At 44.2% G+C, this 19641-nt stretch overlaps 1 protein-coding gene across 4 annotated transcripts in view; it reads right to left on the reverse strand.

Moving 5' to 3' along the window:
- Positions 1 to 19350, reverse strand: part of xrcc2 (X-ray repair complementing 2) — a 43207-nt gene extending 23857 nt beyond the window's left edge. For 3 of the 4 annotated variants that reach the window (XR_015078340.1, XM_085987509.1, XM_085987510.1), the window contains exons 1-2: positions 19205 to 19350; positions 3644 to 3725 (exon numbers count right to left, since the gene is read on the reverse strand). Coding sequence is in view for 1 of the 4 variants with exons in the window: in XM_085987509.1 (XP_085843635.1) it covers positions 3644 to 3725; positions 19205 to 19267 (145 nt within the window). In the remaining 3 variants the exon portion in view is untranslated. The remainder of the gene's footprint in view (positions 1 to 3643; positions 3726 to 19204) is intronic. The other variant, XM_085987511.1, reaches the window with a different exon arrangement.
- Positions 19351 to 19641: the final 291 nt, after the last annotated feature.

Below are 19641 nucleotides of genomic sequence, written 5' to 3' on the forward strand. Positions count from 1 at the left end.
AATCATGCGATAAAACGGAAGGTATAAACACTTCAGATTTCAAAACCTTTCAAACATCAATTTTATTAAAGAATTTCTGATTTTCCAGTGTAAAATATTTGGTGGCGTTACTTTAATTTTGGGGTCCCAAAGTACAACCCACATGTGTGCAGGGTTACTGACGGAAGTTTAATACCAGTGCTCTGTCCACTGGTAAGCTTCGCATTACCTGTTCAGCTAGGACTAGCCTCTCTGATACAGCAGTTGATTGTAGGGCTATCTGGAGCCAAATGGAAAGAATCCCATTTCCCTGTGACAGGTCTACCACGCCAGGTCCCATCAATGAGCTAGCTAGGCTGATCAGACAGCAACAGTGTCCTCTACGTTGGGGAGACCAAACGCAGATTGGATGATCGCTTTGCTGAACACCTCCATTCAGTCCATAAGCGTGACCCTAAGTTTCCGGTAGCTTGTCATTTTAATTCTCCACTCCACTCTGACCTTTCTGTCCTTGGCCTCCTACACTGTTCCAATGAAGCTCGCGGAACAGCATCTCATCTTTTGATTAGGAACTTTACAATCTGCCGGACTCAACAATCAGTTCAACAATTTCAGATCATAACCACTGCTCCCATTTTTCAGACAGCAGGTGCTGGTAATGATTCTGCTGTTGCCATTTACAGCTCCTCTAGACCCATCTTCTGTTTCTTTACTTGTCCCATTACCACCCCCTTTTGCCTTACACCATCATCCCTTTTGCCATTTCATCACTCCTGCCTTCCACCCTATTACATACCTTCCCCTTTGTTCTTTCCTCCCCATCTCCCCTTTCCCTACCTCTATGCTTGCTTAAAACCTGTTACAGGAAACTTCGCGATATCCAGCACCGACGGGACCGGCGTGATGCCGATCTATGAAAACTTCCGGACAGACCAGCGCTAATGTTGAAGGATACGGAGGTTTTCATCTCCGTATCTGACAACAAACACTGTTGCTTAGCAACAGCTTGTAAACAGTCGGCCCGTACCTTGGAAGCATCTCTGTAGCTTAGCAACAGCTTCAGAGAGGCTTTCCAGAGACTGACTTTTTTTCTTCTCCTAGCATTTTTTTAAACAAAGAAAAAAAACCTAACAAAACGGCTGCTGATTTCTGCCGTTAGATCGAGGTTTCCGGCCATACAACCTCCGGATAAACCAAAGTTTCCTGTACATCTATAACATTTTCCAGTTCTGATGAAAGGTCACCAACCTGAAATGTTAACTCTCTTTCTCTCTCCACAGATGCTTCCTGGCCAGTTGATTATTTCCAGTTTTATGTCTATATTTCGGATTTCCAGCATCCACAGTATTTTGCCTTCATAGCAGTGCTCTACTGACTTGCTTGGCTCAGGTAGGTAAGAAATTGCTTAGTCCATCACTGAGGATCAATTCTGTTCCAATTTCCCATCACTATGAATGTCATCCAGGTGCCACCAAATTCCAAAAAGACTCTACCTACTTTTCCTTGTCATCTTCCTCGCAAACAGTTGGTCATTAGAAAACTAACTGCAGCATTTTAAATATCCAAGTCCAATGCTGTATTCCAGGTGTAGGCAATACCAACTGCATAATCCAGGTCTTCATGCAAAGGGCTATGATAAAAAGAGACCCCCTCCCCCACCTTGCTCCATGGTCCTGAGCAACAGGTTGTAGGTCAGAACCGTACTTCACCTCACCACTTGGGCACGGATCTTGCACTTAGGCCAAAAGGAAGCCCCTTGTTGCATGCCTATGAGCTCTTAACCATGAAGGAGAATTGTTCCAACACATGTTTTCTACACAAGTTCAATCTGCATTGGGACTTTGCTGTGATTGAAGAAAAAGCAGAGTGGCCTGTGTCCTTTCTCAGCATGGTCCTGAAGAACTAGATCCAGGCTGCAACTGGACAATGCCAGAACCCCTATGCATAACACACCACTTCGGGGCACTGACCAAAATATTCCACTGGGATAACCCATTGTTCAAGATGGTGAGTAATGCACACCGAATCCCCAGGCGAGTCCATCAACCCCGCAGTACTGCTTGTGAAAAGACGCACTGCAAATGCCTGTATAACCGAGACTCCGTGACATTTCTTATGAAGCCATTGAACAAATCACTGAAGACACAGAATAGAATGGGTGACAGTGAACAACCTGAAAACTCTAGACTGAAGTCTCATCAACTAATTAAGATTTATCAGCAATATGAACAAAGCAGCCAAGTCCCATATTCATTTAACTTTGTCTCGATCACCAAAAAATAACGTTCCAAAATACTCCGTATAGAGGTTAAGTCGACAGTGAGTACAACCATTTCCTCTCCCTAGCTCAAAATGAACCAGATAAGAGCTGTCAGATAATGTGTCAATAGCTTCCAATCTCTTCCAAGTTAAATGAATACTGCAGAATAAGACCCCACGATGGTAGCAAATGGCTGAAAGACACAAGCCAAGTATTTATTTAAAAGTTACCACGATATGGCAGCCTGCCTATTGAGAGCACCGTCTTCTTTGCTGTTTTGAGACTTTGAAGTGGAAATGTGACATTCTGTTGCTGATCCTTAGCTTCTGGCACTCTTCCCCTCCCACTGCTCACTGCTTGAGACAGGAACTGGGGACCAAGGTTAACAAACAGAATTTCACAGTTACATTCCTTAGTCTCAAGAACAGAGAAGATGGTGCGCTCCCAGCTAAAGGCAAGGAAATGCAGTATTTGCAACACACCACAACAGTCCATCCATCTGCTGTTGTTCTGCAATCCCCCCACCCCTCCCCCCACTCTACCTCCCATCTTAGGGAGTGCAGAGGTGAGGTGCGAACAAAATGTTACTATGACAATGCAGGGGGCTCCCCAGCCATGGCCCATTCCAGAAACCTGCAATCAAGGCCACTGGTTTTCAGTTTTCATGGAAAGACTGATGAAAATAAAGGTACACCAAAACACTACAGGAAACTCTTTTTTATCCGGCACCGACGGGACCGGCGTGGTGCCGGTTTATCAAAAAGTCCGGATTACAGAGAGTTATAGTTAAAAGGTACGAGAGTACACAGTAACAAATCCAGGCTTCCCTGTTGCTTAGCAACAGGTGCAAGAAGCCCGGCCACAGACCAAGCGTCCCTGTTGCTTAGCAACAAGTGCAGGAACCCCCGATTACACAGCCAAGAATCAAGAAACGGTCACTAATATGAAGAAAAACTTAACTGAACCTACTCCTGAATTTTGCCGGTTAACCGAGATTTCCGGTTGTTTGGGTGCCGGTAAATCGAGAGTTTCCTGTAATAACATTGTTGGAATCACAAGTAATAAAAATGGAATTTCACTTATCTAGTCACCATAAATTGGCGGCTCCAGTTATAGGGACTGGTAGTACCTGAGTATACAATGAGCATGGCCACTTGTCTTAGCTTCCCTCACAAAAAATGAACAGAACTGTTGAATTTCTTGCCTGAGGTACTGGTACAAATCCCAGAGTCATGTGTAATGGGAATAAAATTTGACTTATTCAGTCACCATAAAGTGGTAGGCCTGCTTTTATGAGTTAAAAAATCAGTCTGTATTTTTCATCGGAAGAGAGTGTTGTTCCGCAGTACTCCTTTAAAGCAAGAAGAAAATACATGGGATGAACTTGCAAACACGATTCCTTACCATGACTTGGCAACCCTTCCTCAGTAAAAAGCCGTGGCTCTAGATGCTTCAGAGAACTTCTTCCTTTGAGTCGAGCAAGCAACTGCCAAATTAGCAAAATATATATGTCAATAATGAAGTGCCTAATTACTTAGAATTTCACTTAAAACTGCATAAAACTCTGTTGTGACAACTCTTCTCCCTGTTCCTGATCGCAGCTACATAATAGTAATGGAACTCAGGCAGACACTTTGTTGGTCCCAACCAAGTGTATACTGAGCTTTAACTGTACCTTCTTGGGTGTCCAAAAGTTGCAACTACTAATGGAAGATATATCTCTTAAAAATATTACTTGTTGTGGGGTCTGATTGCGGGGAAAGCTTTGATTTTAATTTCTGGTTCTCTGGAATACAGATTTTTAAATATTTTCGACCCGATAGGAGAAAGCCTTGCTGCTTTATTGTAGGAGTCTTGACTTTTCAGTTGAAGGGCTCAAGCTGGCATCAGTTATAGAATCCTTAGTCAGCAAACTCCTCAGTAGGCAATAAAAGATGCTCCGGAAACTGTCAGGCCAGTTTTGGGGGTATAGTTCAACAACAACAACTTGCATTTATATAGCGCTTTTAACATAGTATAACATCCCAAGTCGCTTCACTGGAGCATTATCAAACAAAATTTGACACCGAGCCACATAAGGAGATATTAGGAAAGGGCTTGGTCAAAGAGGTAGGTTTTAAGGATCATCTTAAAGGAGAGAGAGGTAGAGAGGCAGAGAGGTTTAGGGAGGGAATTCTAGAGCTTGGGGCCCAGGCAGCTGACGGCATGGTCGCCAATGGTAGAGCGATAAAAATCAGGGATGTGCACAAGGTCAGAACTGGAGGAGCACAGAGATCTCGGAGGGTTGTAGGAGGTTACAGATATAGGGAGAGGTGTGTCTATAGAGCGATTTGAAAACAAGTATGAGAATTTTTAAATCGAGGAGTTGCGAAACCGGGAGCCAATGTAGGTCAGCGAGCACAGTGGTGATGGGTTCAGTACTGAACTATCAGCAAGATTTTTTTCCCCACAACAGCAAGTTAATACTTTGAAAACTTTACATGGGAAGTGTTGAGATGAAGTACTCCGATCAGATGTAGCACTGGCCAGATGGAAAGTAAATCTCCTGTTATTCTTTCTTAACAATGACTTAACCCTAAACTCAAAAGAACAGTTGGGCACCCAAGCCCATTATAAGCTAGGTTAACACTCATTGTACCAAGGAACTGTACAGCCAGTCAAGTGGGGAGACTTCAGTCCGGCCTAGACTTAAACCAAACTCCCAAGAGTGAAAGGATAATGCATGAACTCAATAATTATGAAGCTAGATCTAAAGCTATAGAAGCAGAACTTCTACATTCAGAGCAACAGTAAATTAACCTAATCTCATCGGACCCATTTCTTTTTACGACAAATTGCAATTAACTTGTGTCTTTACTGTAGAAACCTCCCAAGGTGTTTCACTATGGAAGAAAATAGTGGAATGGATGTCGATCTAGAAGAGGAGATTAGGAGAGGTAACCAAAAGATGGGTTTTGTGGAGAGATGTGCAAGGAGTAGGGCTGAGCTAGTTGAAGACTATCAACGATGGAAGGTTGGGGGAAGGTTAGAATTAGAAAAATCAAAGGCTATGGGTGGGTATATACAGCTGGAGGAATGGCAGAGATAGGGCGAGAAGAGGCCACGGTAGAAGGTGAAGGTGAGGATTTTAAATTGAATGCACTGTGGGACAGGAAGCCAATGTAGGTCAGTCTGTGCGGGCGGAGTGGGGGGAGGGGGGTGGTGCCTGTTGCTCTATCCGTCTCTTGCTCAGGTAGAGTGATAAATACAAAGAGCCTATCACTTCCTGATAAACAGATTCACTTGTACATTTGTAAACTAAAATCAGTTCACACCACTTATATTGAAATGGTAGTGCTGGCAATCCTTCCACGGGTGTTGCTCTGCTTTGTAATGATTTTTTTTAACCTATTTTATTTTTGAAAATTATTGGCAGGAGGATCAACAGTTTCATAATTCCATGATCATCAACAAATTAAGTAGTTAACATAGATTCAGAAGGGGAAGGCCCTGCCTAACCAACCTCCTTCAACTTAATTATGAAAATGACAACCCAAGCGGACTGCGAGAAGCCTTACATTGTGTTGTACCTCGACTTCCATTTGTCACAATTTGACACTAAAGACCATGATTGAAACTCAGAAACGTTCAGGACTCAGGGTAAACCCTTGGAGCGGATAAGAAATGAGCTAAAGCAGAGGTTACCAGGGGGCCACAGGAGGACGGGCTGGCCAAGAACGAGAGCAACTGATGCAGCCCTGCATAGCTAGAGCAGGTCCATTATGGGGCAATCTCTGCATATTTCTGGAAGTGGACACTGGACCGATCAGAACTGCTTCTGGTACAATGGTACTATTCATCACTGGCGAGCAAAATAAAGGAAAATCCTAAGGTGTTTTATAAGTATATTAAGGGCAAGAGGATAACTAGGGAAAGAGTAGGGCTCATTAGGGACCAAAGTGGCAAACTGTGTGTAGAGCCAGAGGATGTAGGTGGGGTTTTAAATGAATTTTTTGCATCTGTGTTCACTATGGAGAAGGACGATGCGGACATAGAAATCGGGCAGGGGAACTGTGATATACTTGAACATATTAGCATCGAGAGGGAGGAGGTACTAGTGGTTTTAGCAGTCCTAGTGTGAGCAAGCACTGAGTGCGAGTCAGCAGAGAGTGCTGTGAGTTTGGGTAAGTGTGAGTTAGGGTAAGTGGGGTGTTAGGTGCTCTTTTCAAACTTTAACTCTGTGGGTTGTAGTTAATAAGGCCTTTCTGGTGCAGAGTGACTGTTGGTAAACCATTTAACTGGTGTAATTAGAGGGACTGATTTAATTTAAATCCAATTAATTAAAGGGGATACTAGCATCTAAAATCAGGCAGAGGGTGTCCATAACTAACAATAAAAAATTTAATTAATTACATAGAATGGAGCAGGTGATGTGTTACTGTTGCGAGATGTGGGAGCCGGTGGACCCCCTTGAGGCTCACGGTGATTACGTCTGTGACAAGTGTTTGCTGCTACAGGAACTCCAGCTCCATGTTGATGAGCTGGAGTCTGAGCTTCAGACACTGCAACACATCAGGGAGGGGGAGAAGTACCTGGACTCTGTGTTTCAGGAGGTGGTCACACCTATGAAGTTAATTAATTCAGATGTAGCCCATGGTCAGGGACAGGACGGTGTGACTACGAGTGAGGCAGGTACGGGGATCCAGGAGGTAGTGTTGGAGGAGCCGCAGCCCTTGCTCTTGTCCAACAGGTTCGAGGTTCTTACTCCCTGTGGGGACAGGAGCAGGGACTGCAGGGAGGATGAGCAACCTGGCCACAGCACCGTGGAACGGGGGGCCATTCAAGAGGGGGGAGTAAATAGAAATGTTGTAGTGGTAGGGGATAGTATTATTAGGGGGATAGAGAGAGTTCTCTGCAGCCGAGAGCGAGAGTCCCGAAGGCTGTGTTGCCTACCCGGTGCCAGGGTTAAGGACATCTCCTCTGGGCTGGAAAGAAACTTGCAGTGGGAGGAGGTGGATCCAGTTGTCGTGGTCCATGTTGGTACAAACGACGTAGATAGGACTAGGAAGCCGGTTCTGTTAAAGGAGTATGAGCAGCTAGGGGTCAAATTAAAAAACAGAACCTCAAGGGTAATAATACCTGAGCCACGAGCGAATTTGGCTAGGACAAATAAAATTAGAGAGTTAAATGCGTGGCTCAAAGACTGGTGTGGGAGAAATGGGTTTTGCTTCCTGGGACACTGGCACCAGTACTGGGGCAGGAGGGAGCTGTTCCGTTGGGATGGGCTTCACTTGGCCAGTGTTGGGACTAGAGTCCTGGCGGATCATATAACTAGGGCTGTAGAGAGGGCTTTAAACAAACTAGTGGGGTGGGAGGTTCCTAGAGAGCAAATAATAAAAATGACAACAGAGAAGGTCATAGACTTAGGTAGCAGTGGGGAAATTAAAAACCAGAGCGTGTCAGGAAGGGGCAGAAGGTATGGAGTAAAAAGTAAAGTAATAAAAAGGGCAAAAGCAGGAACTAAGTGTCACAAAACATATTTGAAAGTTCTCTATCTGAATGCACGTAGCATTCGTAACAAAATAGACGAGTTAATGGCACAAATAACTACATATGGGTATGATCTTGTGGCCATTACAGAAACATGGCTGCAGGGTGACAATGCCTGGGAATTAAACATACCAGGTTATTTAACAATCAGGAAGGACAGGCAGGAAGGAAGGGGAGGTGGGGTGGCTATGTTAATAAAGGAAGGAATCACTGTAATACAGAGAAATGATATTGGGTCAAAAGATCAGGATAATGAAACAGTTTGGGTGGAGATAAGGAATAATAAAGGGAAAAAAACACTAGTGGGCGTAGTCTATAGGCCTCCGAACAGTTGCAATTCTGTTGGACGGAGTATCAATCAGGAAATAGTTGAGGCTTGTAATAAGGGAACATCTATAATTATGGGGGATTTTAACTATCATATTAATTGGACAAATCAAATTGGGCAGGGCTGCCTTGAGGATGAGTTCATTGAGTGTATTAGGGATGGGTTTCTTGAGCAGTATGTAACTGAACCGACCAAGGGGCAAGCAACCTTAGATCTGGTCCTGTGCAACGAGACAGGATTAATTAAAAATGTCCTAGTAAAGGATTCCCTTGGAATGAGTGACCATAACATGGTTGAATTCCATATTCAATTAGAGGGTGAGAAGGTTGGATCTCAAACAAGCGCGCTAAGCTGGAATAAAGGAGACTATGAAGGTATGAGAGCGGAATTGAGTAGAGTGGATTGGGAAAATAGATTAAAGGGTAAGACGATACATGATCAGTGGTGTACATTTAAGGAGTTATTTTACAACTTCCAAAAAATATATATTCCACTGAGAAGAAAAGGGTGTAAAAGAAAAGACAGCCATCCGTGGCTAAGTAAAGAAATTAAGGATAGTATTCGACTAAAAACAAGGGCATATAAGGTAGCCAAATCTAGTGGGAGGATAGAGGATTGGGAAAACTTTAAAAGACAGCAAAAAATAACAAAAAGATTGATTAAGAAAGGGAAGATAGATTATGAAAGTAAATTAGCAAAAAATATAAAAACAGATAGTAAGAGTTTTTATAGTTATATAAAAAGAAAAAGGGTGGCTAAAGTAAATGTTGGTCCCTTAGAGGATGAGGCCGGGAAATTAATGGTGGGAAATATGGAGATGGCAAAAACACTGAATGAATATTTTGTATCAGTCTTTACAGTAGAGGACACTAAGAATATCCCAACACTGGACAAACAGGGGGCTATAGGGGGAGAGGAGCTAAACACGATCAAAATCACTAAGGAAGTGGTACTCGGTAAAATAATGGGACTCAAGGCGGATAAATCACCTGGACCTGATGGCTTACATCCTAGGGTCTTGAGGGAAGTGGCGGTCGGGATTGTGGATGCATTAGTAATAATTTTCCAAAACTCCCTGGACTCAGCAAAGGTCCCAGCAGACTGGAAAACTGCTAATGTAACACCCTTATTTAAAAAGGGCAGTAGACAGAAGGCTGGAAACTATAGACCGGTTAGCCTAACATCTGTGGTAGGTAAAATTTTGGAGTCCATTATTAAGGAGACAGTAACAGGACATTTGGATAATCATAATTTAATAGGACAAAGTCAGCATGGTTTTATGAAGGGGAAGTCATGTTTGACAAATTTGCTGGAGTTCTTTGAGGAAGTAACATATAGGGTGGATAAAGGGGAACCAGTGGACGTAGTGTATTTAGACTTCCAAAAGGCATTTGACAAGGTGCCACACAAAAGATTATTGCTTAAGATAAAAAATCACGGGATTGGGGGTAATATTCTGGCATGGATAGAGGATTGGCTATCTAACAGAAGGCAGAGAGTTGGGATAAATGGTTCATTCTCAGACTGGCAATCAGTAACTAGTGGTGTTCCGCAGGGGTCAGTGCTGGGTCCCCAGCTCTTTACAATCTATCTTAACGATTTGGAGGAGGGGACCGAGTGTAACATATCAAAGTTTGCAGATGATACTAAGATGGGAGGGAAAGTAGTGAGTGAGGAGGACATAAAAAACCTGCAAGGGGACATAGGCAGGCTAAGTAAGTGGGCAGAGATTTGGCAGATGGAATACAATACTGGAAAGTGTGAGGTTATGCACTTTGGCAGGAAAAATCGTAGAGCAAGTTATTATCTTAATGGCAAGAAACTGGAAAGTACTGAAGTACAAAGGGATCTGGGGGTCCTGGTGCACGAAACTCAAAAGGTTAGTATGCAGGTGCAGCAAGTGATTAAGAAGGCCAATGGAATGTTGGCTTTCATTGCTAGGGGGATAGAATATAAAAATAGGGAGGTATTGCTTCAGTTGTACAAGGTATTGGTGAGACCGCACCTGGAATACTGCATACAGTTTTGGTGTCCATACTTAAGAAAAGACATACTTGCTCTCGAGTCAGTACAAAGAAGGTTCACTCAGTTAATCCCGGGGATGAGGGGATGGACATATGAGGAGAGGTTGAGTAGATTGGGACTCTACTCATTGGAGTTCAGAAGAATGAGAGGCGATCTTATTGAAACATATAAGATTGTGAAGGGGTTGGATCGGGTGGATGCGGGGAGGATGTTCCCGATGATGGGTGAAACTAGAACTAGGGGGCATAGTCTTAGAATAAGGGGCTGCTCTTTCAAAACTGAGATGAGGAGGAACTACTTCACTCAGAGGGTGGTAGGTCCATGGAATATGCTGCCCCAAAAAGCTGTAGAAGCTACATCATTACATAAATTTAAAACAGAAATAGACAGTTTCCTAGAAGTAAAGGGAATTAAGGGTTACGGGGAGCGGGCAGGAATTTGGACATGAGTCTAGGTTCGGATTGGACATGGCCCTGTGGGTAGCGGAGCGGGCCCAGGGGCCGTGTAGCCTGATCCTGCTCCTATTTCGTGTGTCTAATTCTGTTAGATTCAGGAGATGGTTCTGTGATAGTAGATTGGCGGTTAGGATCAGATCAGCCATGATCTTATTGAATGGCGGAGCAGGCTCAAGGGGCCGATTGGCCTACTCCTGCTCCTATTTCTTATGTTCTTATAAAAGTGGATAAATCCCCAGGCCCGGACGAGATGTATCCCAGGCTACTATGTGAGGCAAAGGAGGAGATTGCAGGGGCTCTGACACAAATTTTCAGAACCTCTCTGGCCACAGGGGATGTGCCAGAGGACTGGAGAACAGCTAACGTAGTACCGTTATTCGAGAAAGGTAGTAGGGATAAACCAGGGAATTACAGGCCAGTGAGCCTAACATCAGTGGTAGGGAAATTATTGGAAAAAATTCTGAGGGACAGAATTGGTCTCCACTTGGAGAGGCAGGGATTAATTAGGGATAGCCAGCATGGCTTTGTCAAGGGAAGATCATGTCTGACCAATTTGATTGAATTCTTCGAGGGGGTGACTAGGTGTGTGGATGAGGGTAGTGCAGTGGATGTGGTTTACGTGGATTTCAGTAAGGCTTTCGATAAAGTCCCGCATAGGAGACTGGTCAGGAAGGTAAGAGCCCATGGGATCCAGGGTGCCTTGGCACATTGGATCCAAAACTGGCTTAGTGGCAGAAGGCAGAGGGTGATGGTGGAAGGTTGTTTTTGTGACTGGAAGCCTGTGTCCAGTGGGGTACCGCAGGGATCGGTGCTGGGTCCCTTGCTGTTTGTGGTCTACATTAATGATTTGGATGTGAATGTAAAAGGTATGATCAGTAGGTTCGCAGATGACACGAAAATTGGTGGGGTGGTAAATAGCGAGGCGGGAAGCCTCAGGCTACAGAACGATATAGATGGGTTGGTCAGATGGGCGGAACAGTGGCAAATGGAAGTTAACGCTGAAAAGTGTGAGGTGATGCATTTTGGACGGACTAACAAGGCAAGGGAATACACAATGAATGGTAAGACCCTAGGAAAGACAGAGGATCAGAGGGACCTTGGTGTGCATGTACATAGATCCTTGGAGGCAGCAGAACAGGTGGATAAGGTGGTTAAAAAGGCATATGGGATACTTGCCTTCATTAGCCAAGGCATAGAATATAAGAGGAGGGAGGTTATGATGGAGCTGTACAAAACGCTGGTAAGGCCACAGCTGGAGTACTGTGTGCAGTTCTGGTCGCCACACTATAGGAAGGATGTGATTGCTTTGGAGAGGGTGCAGAGGAGATTTATCAGGATGATACCTGGGCTGGAGCGCTTCAGCTATGAAGAAAGACTGGACAGGCTGGGGTTGTTTTCCTTGGAGCAGAGAAGGCTGAGGGGGGACCTGATTGAGGTATACAAAATTATGAGGGGCATAGATAGGGTGGATAGAAAGGAACTTTTCCCCTTAGTAGAGGGGTCAATAACAAGGGGGCATTGATTCAAGTTAAGGGGCAGGAGGTTTAGAGGGGATTTGAGGAAAAACTATTTCACCCAGAGGGTGGTTGGAATAAGAACATAAGAACATAAGAAATAGTAGCAGGAGTAGGCCAATCGGCCCCTCGAGCCTGCTCCACCATTCAATAAGATCATGGCTGATCTGATCCTAACCTCAAATCTTCTATCACTCTGCATCCACCCGAACCCATGTGATCTCCCGGGAGAGGCGAAAAACCAGATAAAGACCCAATGGCCAATTTGGGAGAAAAAAATCTGGGAAATTCCTCTCCGACCCATCTAGGCGATCGAAATTCTTCCAGGAGATCACTCTGTCCCTATATTTTCTACAGTACTTACCTACTGTAAAGGCGATCTCCACCCCAGCCAGGAACAGGAATAAAACCATCTCCTGAAATCTAACAGAATTAGAACACAGTAGGAGCAGAACAAGGCTACACTGCCCCTGGGCCCGCTCCACTACCCACAGGGCCATGACCATTCCGAACCCAGACTCATGTCCAATTTCCTGCCCGCTCCCCGTAACCCTTAATTCCCTTTACTTCTAGGAAACTATCTATTTCTGTTTTAAATTTATTTAATGATGTAGCTTCCACAGCTTTCTGGGGCAGCAAATTCCACAAACCTACCACCCTCTGAGTGAAGAAGTTTCTCCTCATCTCAGTTTTGAATGAGCAGCCCCTTATTTTAAGATTATGCCCCCTAGTTCTAGTTTCACCCATCATTGGGAACATCCTTACCGCATCCACCCGATCAAGCCCCTTCACAATCTTATATGTTTCAATAAGATCGCCTCTCATTCTTCTGAACTCCAATGAGTAGAGTCCCAATCTACTCAACCTCTCCTCATATGACCACCCCCTCATCCCCGGGATTAACCGAGTGAACCTTCTTTGTACTGACTCGAGAGCAAGTATGTCTTTTCTTAAGTATGGACACCAAAACTGTATGCAGTATTCCAGGTGCGGCCTCACCAATACCTTGTACAACTGCAGCAATACCTCCCTGTTTTTATATTCCAACCCCCTAGCAATAAAAGCCAACATTCCATTGGCCTTCTTAATCACTTGCTGCACCTGCATACTAACTTTTTGAGTTTCGTGCACCAGGACCCCCAGATCCCTTTGTACTACAGTACTTTCCAGTTTCTTGCCATTAAGATAATAACTTGCTCGATGATTTTTCCTGCCAAAGTGCATAACCTCACACTTTCCAGTATTGTATTCCATCTGCCAAATCTCTGCCCACTTACTTAGCCTGTCTATGTCCCTTTGCAGGTTTTTTATGTCCTCCTCACTCACTACTTTCCGTCCCATCTTTGTAACATCTGCAAACTTTGATATGTTACACTCGGTCCCCTCCTCCAAATCATTAATATAGATTGTAAAGAGTTGGGGACCCAGCACTGACCCCTGCAGAACACCACTAGTTACTGGTTGCCAATCTGAGAACGAACCATTTATCCCAACTCTCTGCTTTCTGTTAGAGAGCCAATCCTCCACCCACGCCAGAATATTACCCGCAATCCCGTGATTTTTTATCTTGAGCAATAATCTTTTGTGTGGCACCTTGTCAAATGCCTTTTGGAAGTCTAAATACACTACGTCCACTGGTTCCCCTTTATCCACCCTGTATGTTACTTCCTCAAAAAACTCAAGCAAATTTGTTAAACATGACTTCCCCTTCATGAAACCATGCTGAGTTTGCCCTATTAAATTATGTTTATCCAAATGTCCCGTTACTGTCTCCTTAATAATGGACTCTAACATTTTACCAACCACAGATGTTAGGCTAACAGGTCTATAGTTTCCAGCCTTCTGCCTACTACCCTTTTTAAATAAGGGTGTTACATTAGCAGTTTTCCAATCTGCCGGGACCTTTGCTGAGTCCAGTGAGTTTTGGAAAATTATTACCAATGCATCCACAATCCCTACCGCTACTTCCCTCAAGACCCTGGGATGCAAGCCATCAGGTCCAGGGGATTTATCCGCCTTGAGTCCCATTATTTTACCAAGTACCACTTCCTTAGTGATTTTAATTGTATTTAGTTCCTCCCCCCCTAGAGCCCCCTGTTTGTCCAGTGTTGGGATATTCTTAGTGTCCTCTACTGTAAAGACTGATACAAAATAATTGTTCAGTGTTTTTGCCATCTCCATGTTTCCCACCATTAATTTCCCGGTCTCATCCTCTAAGGGACCAACATTTACTTTAGCCACCCTTTTTCTTTTTATATAACTATAGAAACTTTTACTGTCTGTTTTTATATTTTTTGCTAATTTACTTTCATAATCTATCTTCCCTTTCTTAATCAATCTTTTTGTTATTTTTTGCTGTCTTTTAAAGACTTCCCAATCTTCCATCCTCCCACTAGATTTGGCTACCTTATATGCCCTTGTTTTTAGTCGGATACTATCCTTAATTACTTTACTTAGCCACGGATGGCTATCTTTTCTTTTACACCCTTTTTTCCTCAGTGGAATATATATTTTTTGGAAGTTATAAAATAACTCCTTAAATGTACACCACTGGTCCTGTACCGTCTTACCCTTTAATCTATTTTCCCAGTCCACTCTAATTAATTCCGCTCTCATACCTTCATAGTCTCCTTTATTCAAGCTCAGCACGCTTGTTTGAGATCCAACCTTCTCACCCTCTAATTGAATATGGAACTCAACCATGTTATGGTCACTCATTCCAAGGGGATCCTTTACTAGGACATTTTTAATTAATCCTGTCTCATTACACAGGACCAAATCTAAGGTTGCTTGCCCCCTGGTCGGTTCAGTTACATACTGCTCAAGAAACCCATCCCTAATACACTCAATGAACTCTTCCTCAAGGCTGCTCTGCCCAATTTGATTTGTCCAGTTAATATGATAATTAAAATCCCCCATAATTATAGCTGTTCCCTTATTACAAGCCTCAACTATTTCCTGATTAATACTCCGTCCAACAGAGTTGCAACTGTTCGGAGGCCTATAGACTACACCCACTAGTGTTTTTTTCCCCTTATTATCTGGAACTCACTGCCTGAAAGGGTGGTAGAGGCAGGAACCCTCACAACATTCAAGAAGCATTTGGATGAGCACTTGAAATGCCATAGCATACAAGGCTACGGACCAAATGCTGGAAAATGGGATTAGATTAGACAGGGCTTGATGGCCGGCGCGGACGCAATGGGCCGAAGGGCCTCTTTCTGTGCTGTATAACACTCTGACTCTATCAGAAGCAGCCATAATAGGTCCAATTTCATCTTCTAGAAATCGCCATATTTTCAAACATCCCAGGCTGCACTGAGATCACCCCAAAATGCACCTCCTCTAGCTATGGGGGGCAGCATCAGTTAAAGTGAAAGACATTTCTGTGGCATCTCCGGGTTGCTGCATCAAAGCACAGACCCTTGAAGCAGTTGACTATTTTGAGGTGCACAATCCCTACATGACTGAAGACAGGGTGAGCATTTTGAACTATCTCCCAGTTTTTGAAACCAACAGGATTGAACTCTGCCATCATTTTGCAGAATGCAAAATACTGTTCCTTCAAGAGAAAAAAGGGGGTGGGGGAGGGCATGAATGGGAAGCGATTCTCCAAAAAATGGGGATGTGGCTCAGCAAAACAGTTTTGGGAACCTCTGGGCTAAATAGTAGAAAACAAGTACGCATTAGATCAGGGGGAGTACTGAGGGAGTGCTCTAGGGCTTGGTGTGGAGACCGCTATTGTTTCTAGTTTGTATCAGTGATCTGGTCGGATCGCATCTTGAATACTGTTCTGGTCACCAAGATACAAGGGAGATATCCGAGAAGTGATTTTAATAAAAGGTATCGAAGATAGTTAAGGGGAAAGAAAAGGTAAAACCAGAATATTACTTGAAGCTAAATAATGAGAATAGGATAAGGTGACATAGATTCAAACTAGTAAAAAAGGTAAATTTGAGATTGATGTCAGAAAACTCTTGATGCAAAGAGTGATCAAATTCTAAGAAAAGGTGAAACCCAAAAAAAGGTGAAACAGTTTGATGCTGAAATAGGGGGGAAATTTAAGATATTTGTGCAGATATACAAAGATGGGACACATGGCCTTCCTCATCCATAACTATCTTGTGAATGAACATTAATGGGAGCTTTTTTTAAGCAGTGCTCCAAACAGTGAGAAGGAGATAGATGAGCAAATTTGTTGGCAAATTTCAAAGGTGTGTAACAAAAATAGAGTAGTAATATTAGGAGACTTTAATTACCCTAATATAGACTGGGAAAAACATAGTGCTAAAGGTAGAGGGGAGGAATTTCTGATCTGTGTACAGGATAATGTTCTCGATCAATATGTCTCCAGTCCAAGGAAGGAAGCAGTGTTGGATCTAGTTCTGGGAAATGAAGTACAGGTAGACTATCCTTTATCCGAAAACCTTGGGACCAGCCGTGTTTCGGTTTTCGGAAAATTTCGGATTTCAGAAGGTATTTTATAAGACTGGGAAATTTGTCGGGGGTGGGGGTCGGCGGGGGGGGTCGGGGGTGGGGGTCGGCGGGGGAGAAAAGAATATCGGACAGGCCGCTGCAGCTATCGGACGGGCCGCTGTATTGTTGGGTTCACTCTCCCGGTACCTCCTTCACACTGCCCGGCTCGGCCTGCAATCTCCTACCCAGGAGGGAACTCTGTGACCCTCTGCCCTGCTCAGCGTAAGTCGTGCGCCACTCTGGTCATGTCGTGCGCACGACTTATGCTGAACGAAAAAACTGTCGGTTTTTAGAGGTTTTCGGAAGTTCGGATAAAGGATAGTCTACCTGTAGTGCAAGAGGAGGGTGTTACAGTAGGAGATCATCTAGCTAACAGTGACCACAGCATAATTCGTTTTAGAGTCATTATGGAAAGAGACCAGAAAATGTTGAAGGTAAAAATGATCAATTGGGGAAGAGCTAATTTCAGTGATTTAAGAAGGACCTGTCACATGTAGGTTGGAAAAGGCAATTACAGGGTAAAGCAGTAACAGAGCAATAGAAGGCATTTAGGGAAGAGATAGATCTGGTCTAAACTAGGCACATTCCTTTGAGGGAAATAAAAGTTAAAAAACAGAAAAAGGAGGCTTATGACAAATGTCAGGCCCAAGATTCAGCTAATTACCAGGAAGATTATGAAAAGTACAGAAGGGAATTGAAAAATTTAACATGGGAGGCAAAGAGAGGTTATGAGAAAAATTAGCAGGCAACATTAAATTGAACTATAAAAGCAAATAGATCATGTTAGAACTTCGTAAATCATTGGTTTGGTCTCAGCTGGAGTATGGAGGACAATTCTGGGCACCACACTTCTGGAAAGATGTAAAGGCCTTAGAAAGGGTACAGAGATGGTTTACCAGGAGAAGGTTAAGAGGTGACCTAATAGAGTTTTTTCCAAGATGATAAGTTTTGATAGAGTAGAGAAAAAAGCTATTCCCTCTGGCAAGTGGGTGAGTAACCAGAGGTCATAGATTTATTTCATTGGCAAAATATCTAGAGGGGAGATGAGGAGAATGTTTTCACTCAGAGGGTTGTCGGGATCTGGAACGCTCGACCTGAAAAGGTGGTGGAAGCCGATTCCATAAATAATTTTAAAAGGGAGTTGGACGGGTACTGGAGGAGAAGGAACTTACAGTGTTACAGATGAAAAGCGGGAGGTTGTGGGACCAAGCACGACTGCTCTTTCAACGAGCCAGCACAGGCACGGTGGGCCAAATGGCCTCCTTCTGTGCTGTACGTTTCGATGATTCTATGAATACAGTTCATTTGCAATCAGGACTGCACCACGATTAAATTTGAACCGTTACCAAGGAAAGATAAATACAATCACAACAGGGATATATACTGATGTCCAGAGTGAGACTTGTCACCAAAAGACACATCAATTTGAAAAATGTATTTCACAAATGTTTAACAAGATGGACCAAAAAAAATCTAATTTAGTCCAAACACCAAATGTCGACAAAACTAATAAAGTTTGGGAACCGTTAGTGTGACCAATGTGATTGGCAAGTGACAGAGAACGATATAGAGCTTTGTTTTGGCATCAAAAATAGACAACAATTTAAAACCCATTTCTGATAAGTGAGTTATTTGGCAGCTCTGTGCAATAAAAACAGATGACGCTGGCAGTTAACAGGAATCTAGCACCGAGCCGCCTTTTCAGACCCACTGTGCATCCTGAAAGGTAAATGTCTTACAATGCCTCTATGTTCAAAAATCACTGCAGAAAATGATTGTTGTTTATATAGGCGAGGGAGTACCTGAAATGAAAGTTCTGAACCTGTGCTGTTTAGGGTCGTTCACAGGACGGGATCTCCCACTTTAATAAGGATTAAGCTCATGGACCAACATGAATGAAATACCGCCTCGCACTCTCTGAGACATTGCCCGCACCCTCCCAGTCACCGCCCCGCACCCTCCGAGACACCACCTCGCACTCTCCGGGACACCGCCCGCACCCTCAGAGACACCGCCCGCGCACTCCCGACACCGCCCCTCGCCCTCAGAGACACTGCTCTCCCAGACACTGAGGACCGCCTACACTCTCCGAGGACCGCCTGCACTCTCCGAGGACCATCTACAATCTCCGAAGACCACCTACACTCTCCGAGGACCACCTACAATCTCCGAGGACCAGCTACACTCTCCGAGGACCAGCTACACTCTCCGAGGACCAGCTACACTCTCCGAGGACCATCTACACTCTCTGAAGACCATCTACACTCTCAGAGGACCGCCTGCACTCTCAGAGGACCGCCTGCACTCTCAGAGGACCGCCTGCACTCTCAGAGGACCAGCTACAATCTGAGGACCATCTACAATCTCTGAGGACCACCTACAATCTCTGAGGACCATCTACAATCTCCGAGGACCAGCTACACTCTCAGAGGACCGCCTGCACTCTCAGAGGACCAGCTACAATCTGAGGACCATCTACAATCTCCGAGGACCAGCTACAATCTCCGAGGACCAGCTACAATCTCAGAGGACCGCCTGCACTCTCCGAGGACCAGCTACAATCTCCGAGGACCAGCTACGCTCTCTGAGGACCGCCTGCACTCTCCGAGGACCAGTCTCTCCCCCGCCATCGCCTTACCTCGGTGCCCGACTCTCTCTGCCGGAAATCGCTGGTCATATCGAACGGCCGATCGCTCCTCATGAAGCAAAGCGGACCGGATCGGGAACAGCTCCTAACCGCCAGCCGCCATCTTCACTCACCTCTGACCCCCCCCCCCCACTTCCTCCTGGTTGCTATGGCTCCCCCTCAAACACTCACTGCACATTTTCTATTAATGCCTTCTTCTACATCACCGTCTCTGTCATATATTGCAAGACTGCGATTTTATATCTATTATTAGCTAGTAATAATAGATTACAAATAGATCATGTGTAATGTTGTGCCCTGAACAAATAATTGCTATCAAATCTTGGCCTTGAGATTGAAAGCACCTTTTACTTCATTTAACTGCAACTTTATCTCACTTTCTCCACAGTTGTCTGCTGATTTACACGATGTTTCCCCCTCCCTTAAAA

The sequence above is a fragment of the Somniosus microcephalus genome, chromosome 5, assembly GCF_052327205.1.
Source record: "Somniosus microcephalus isolate GS21.2 chromosome 5, FLI_Smic_1.0, whole genome shotgun sequence".
NCBI classification, from domain to species: Eukaryota; Metazoa; Chordata; class Chondrichthyes; order Squaliformes; family Somniosidae; genus Somniosus; species Somniosus microcephalus.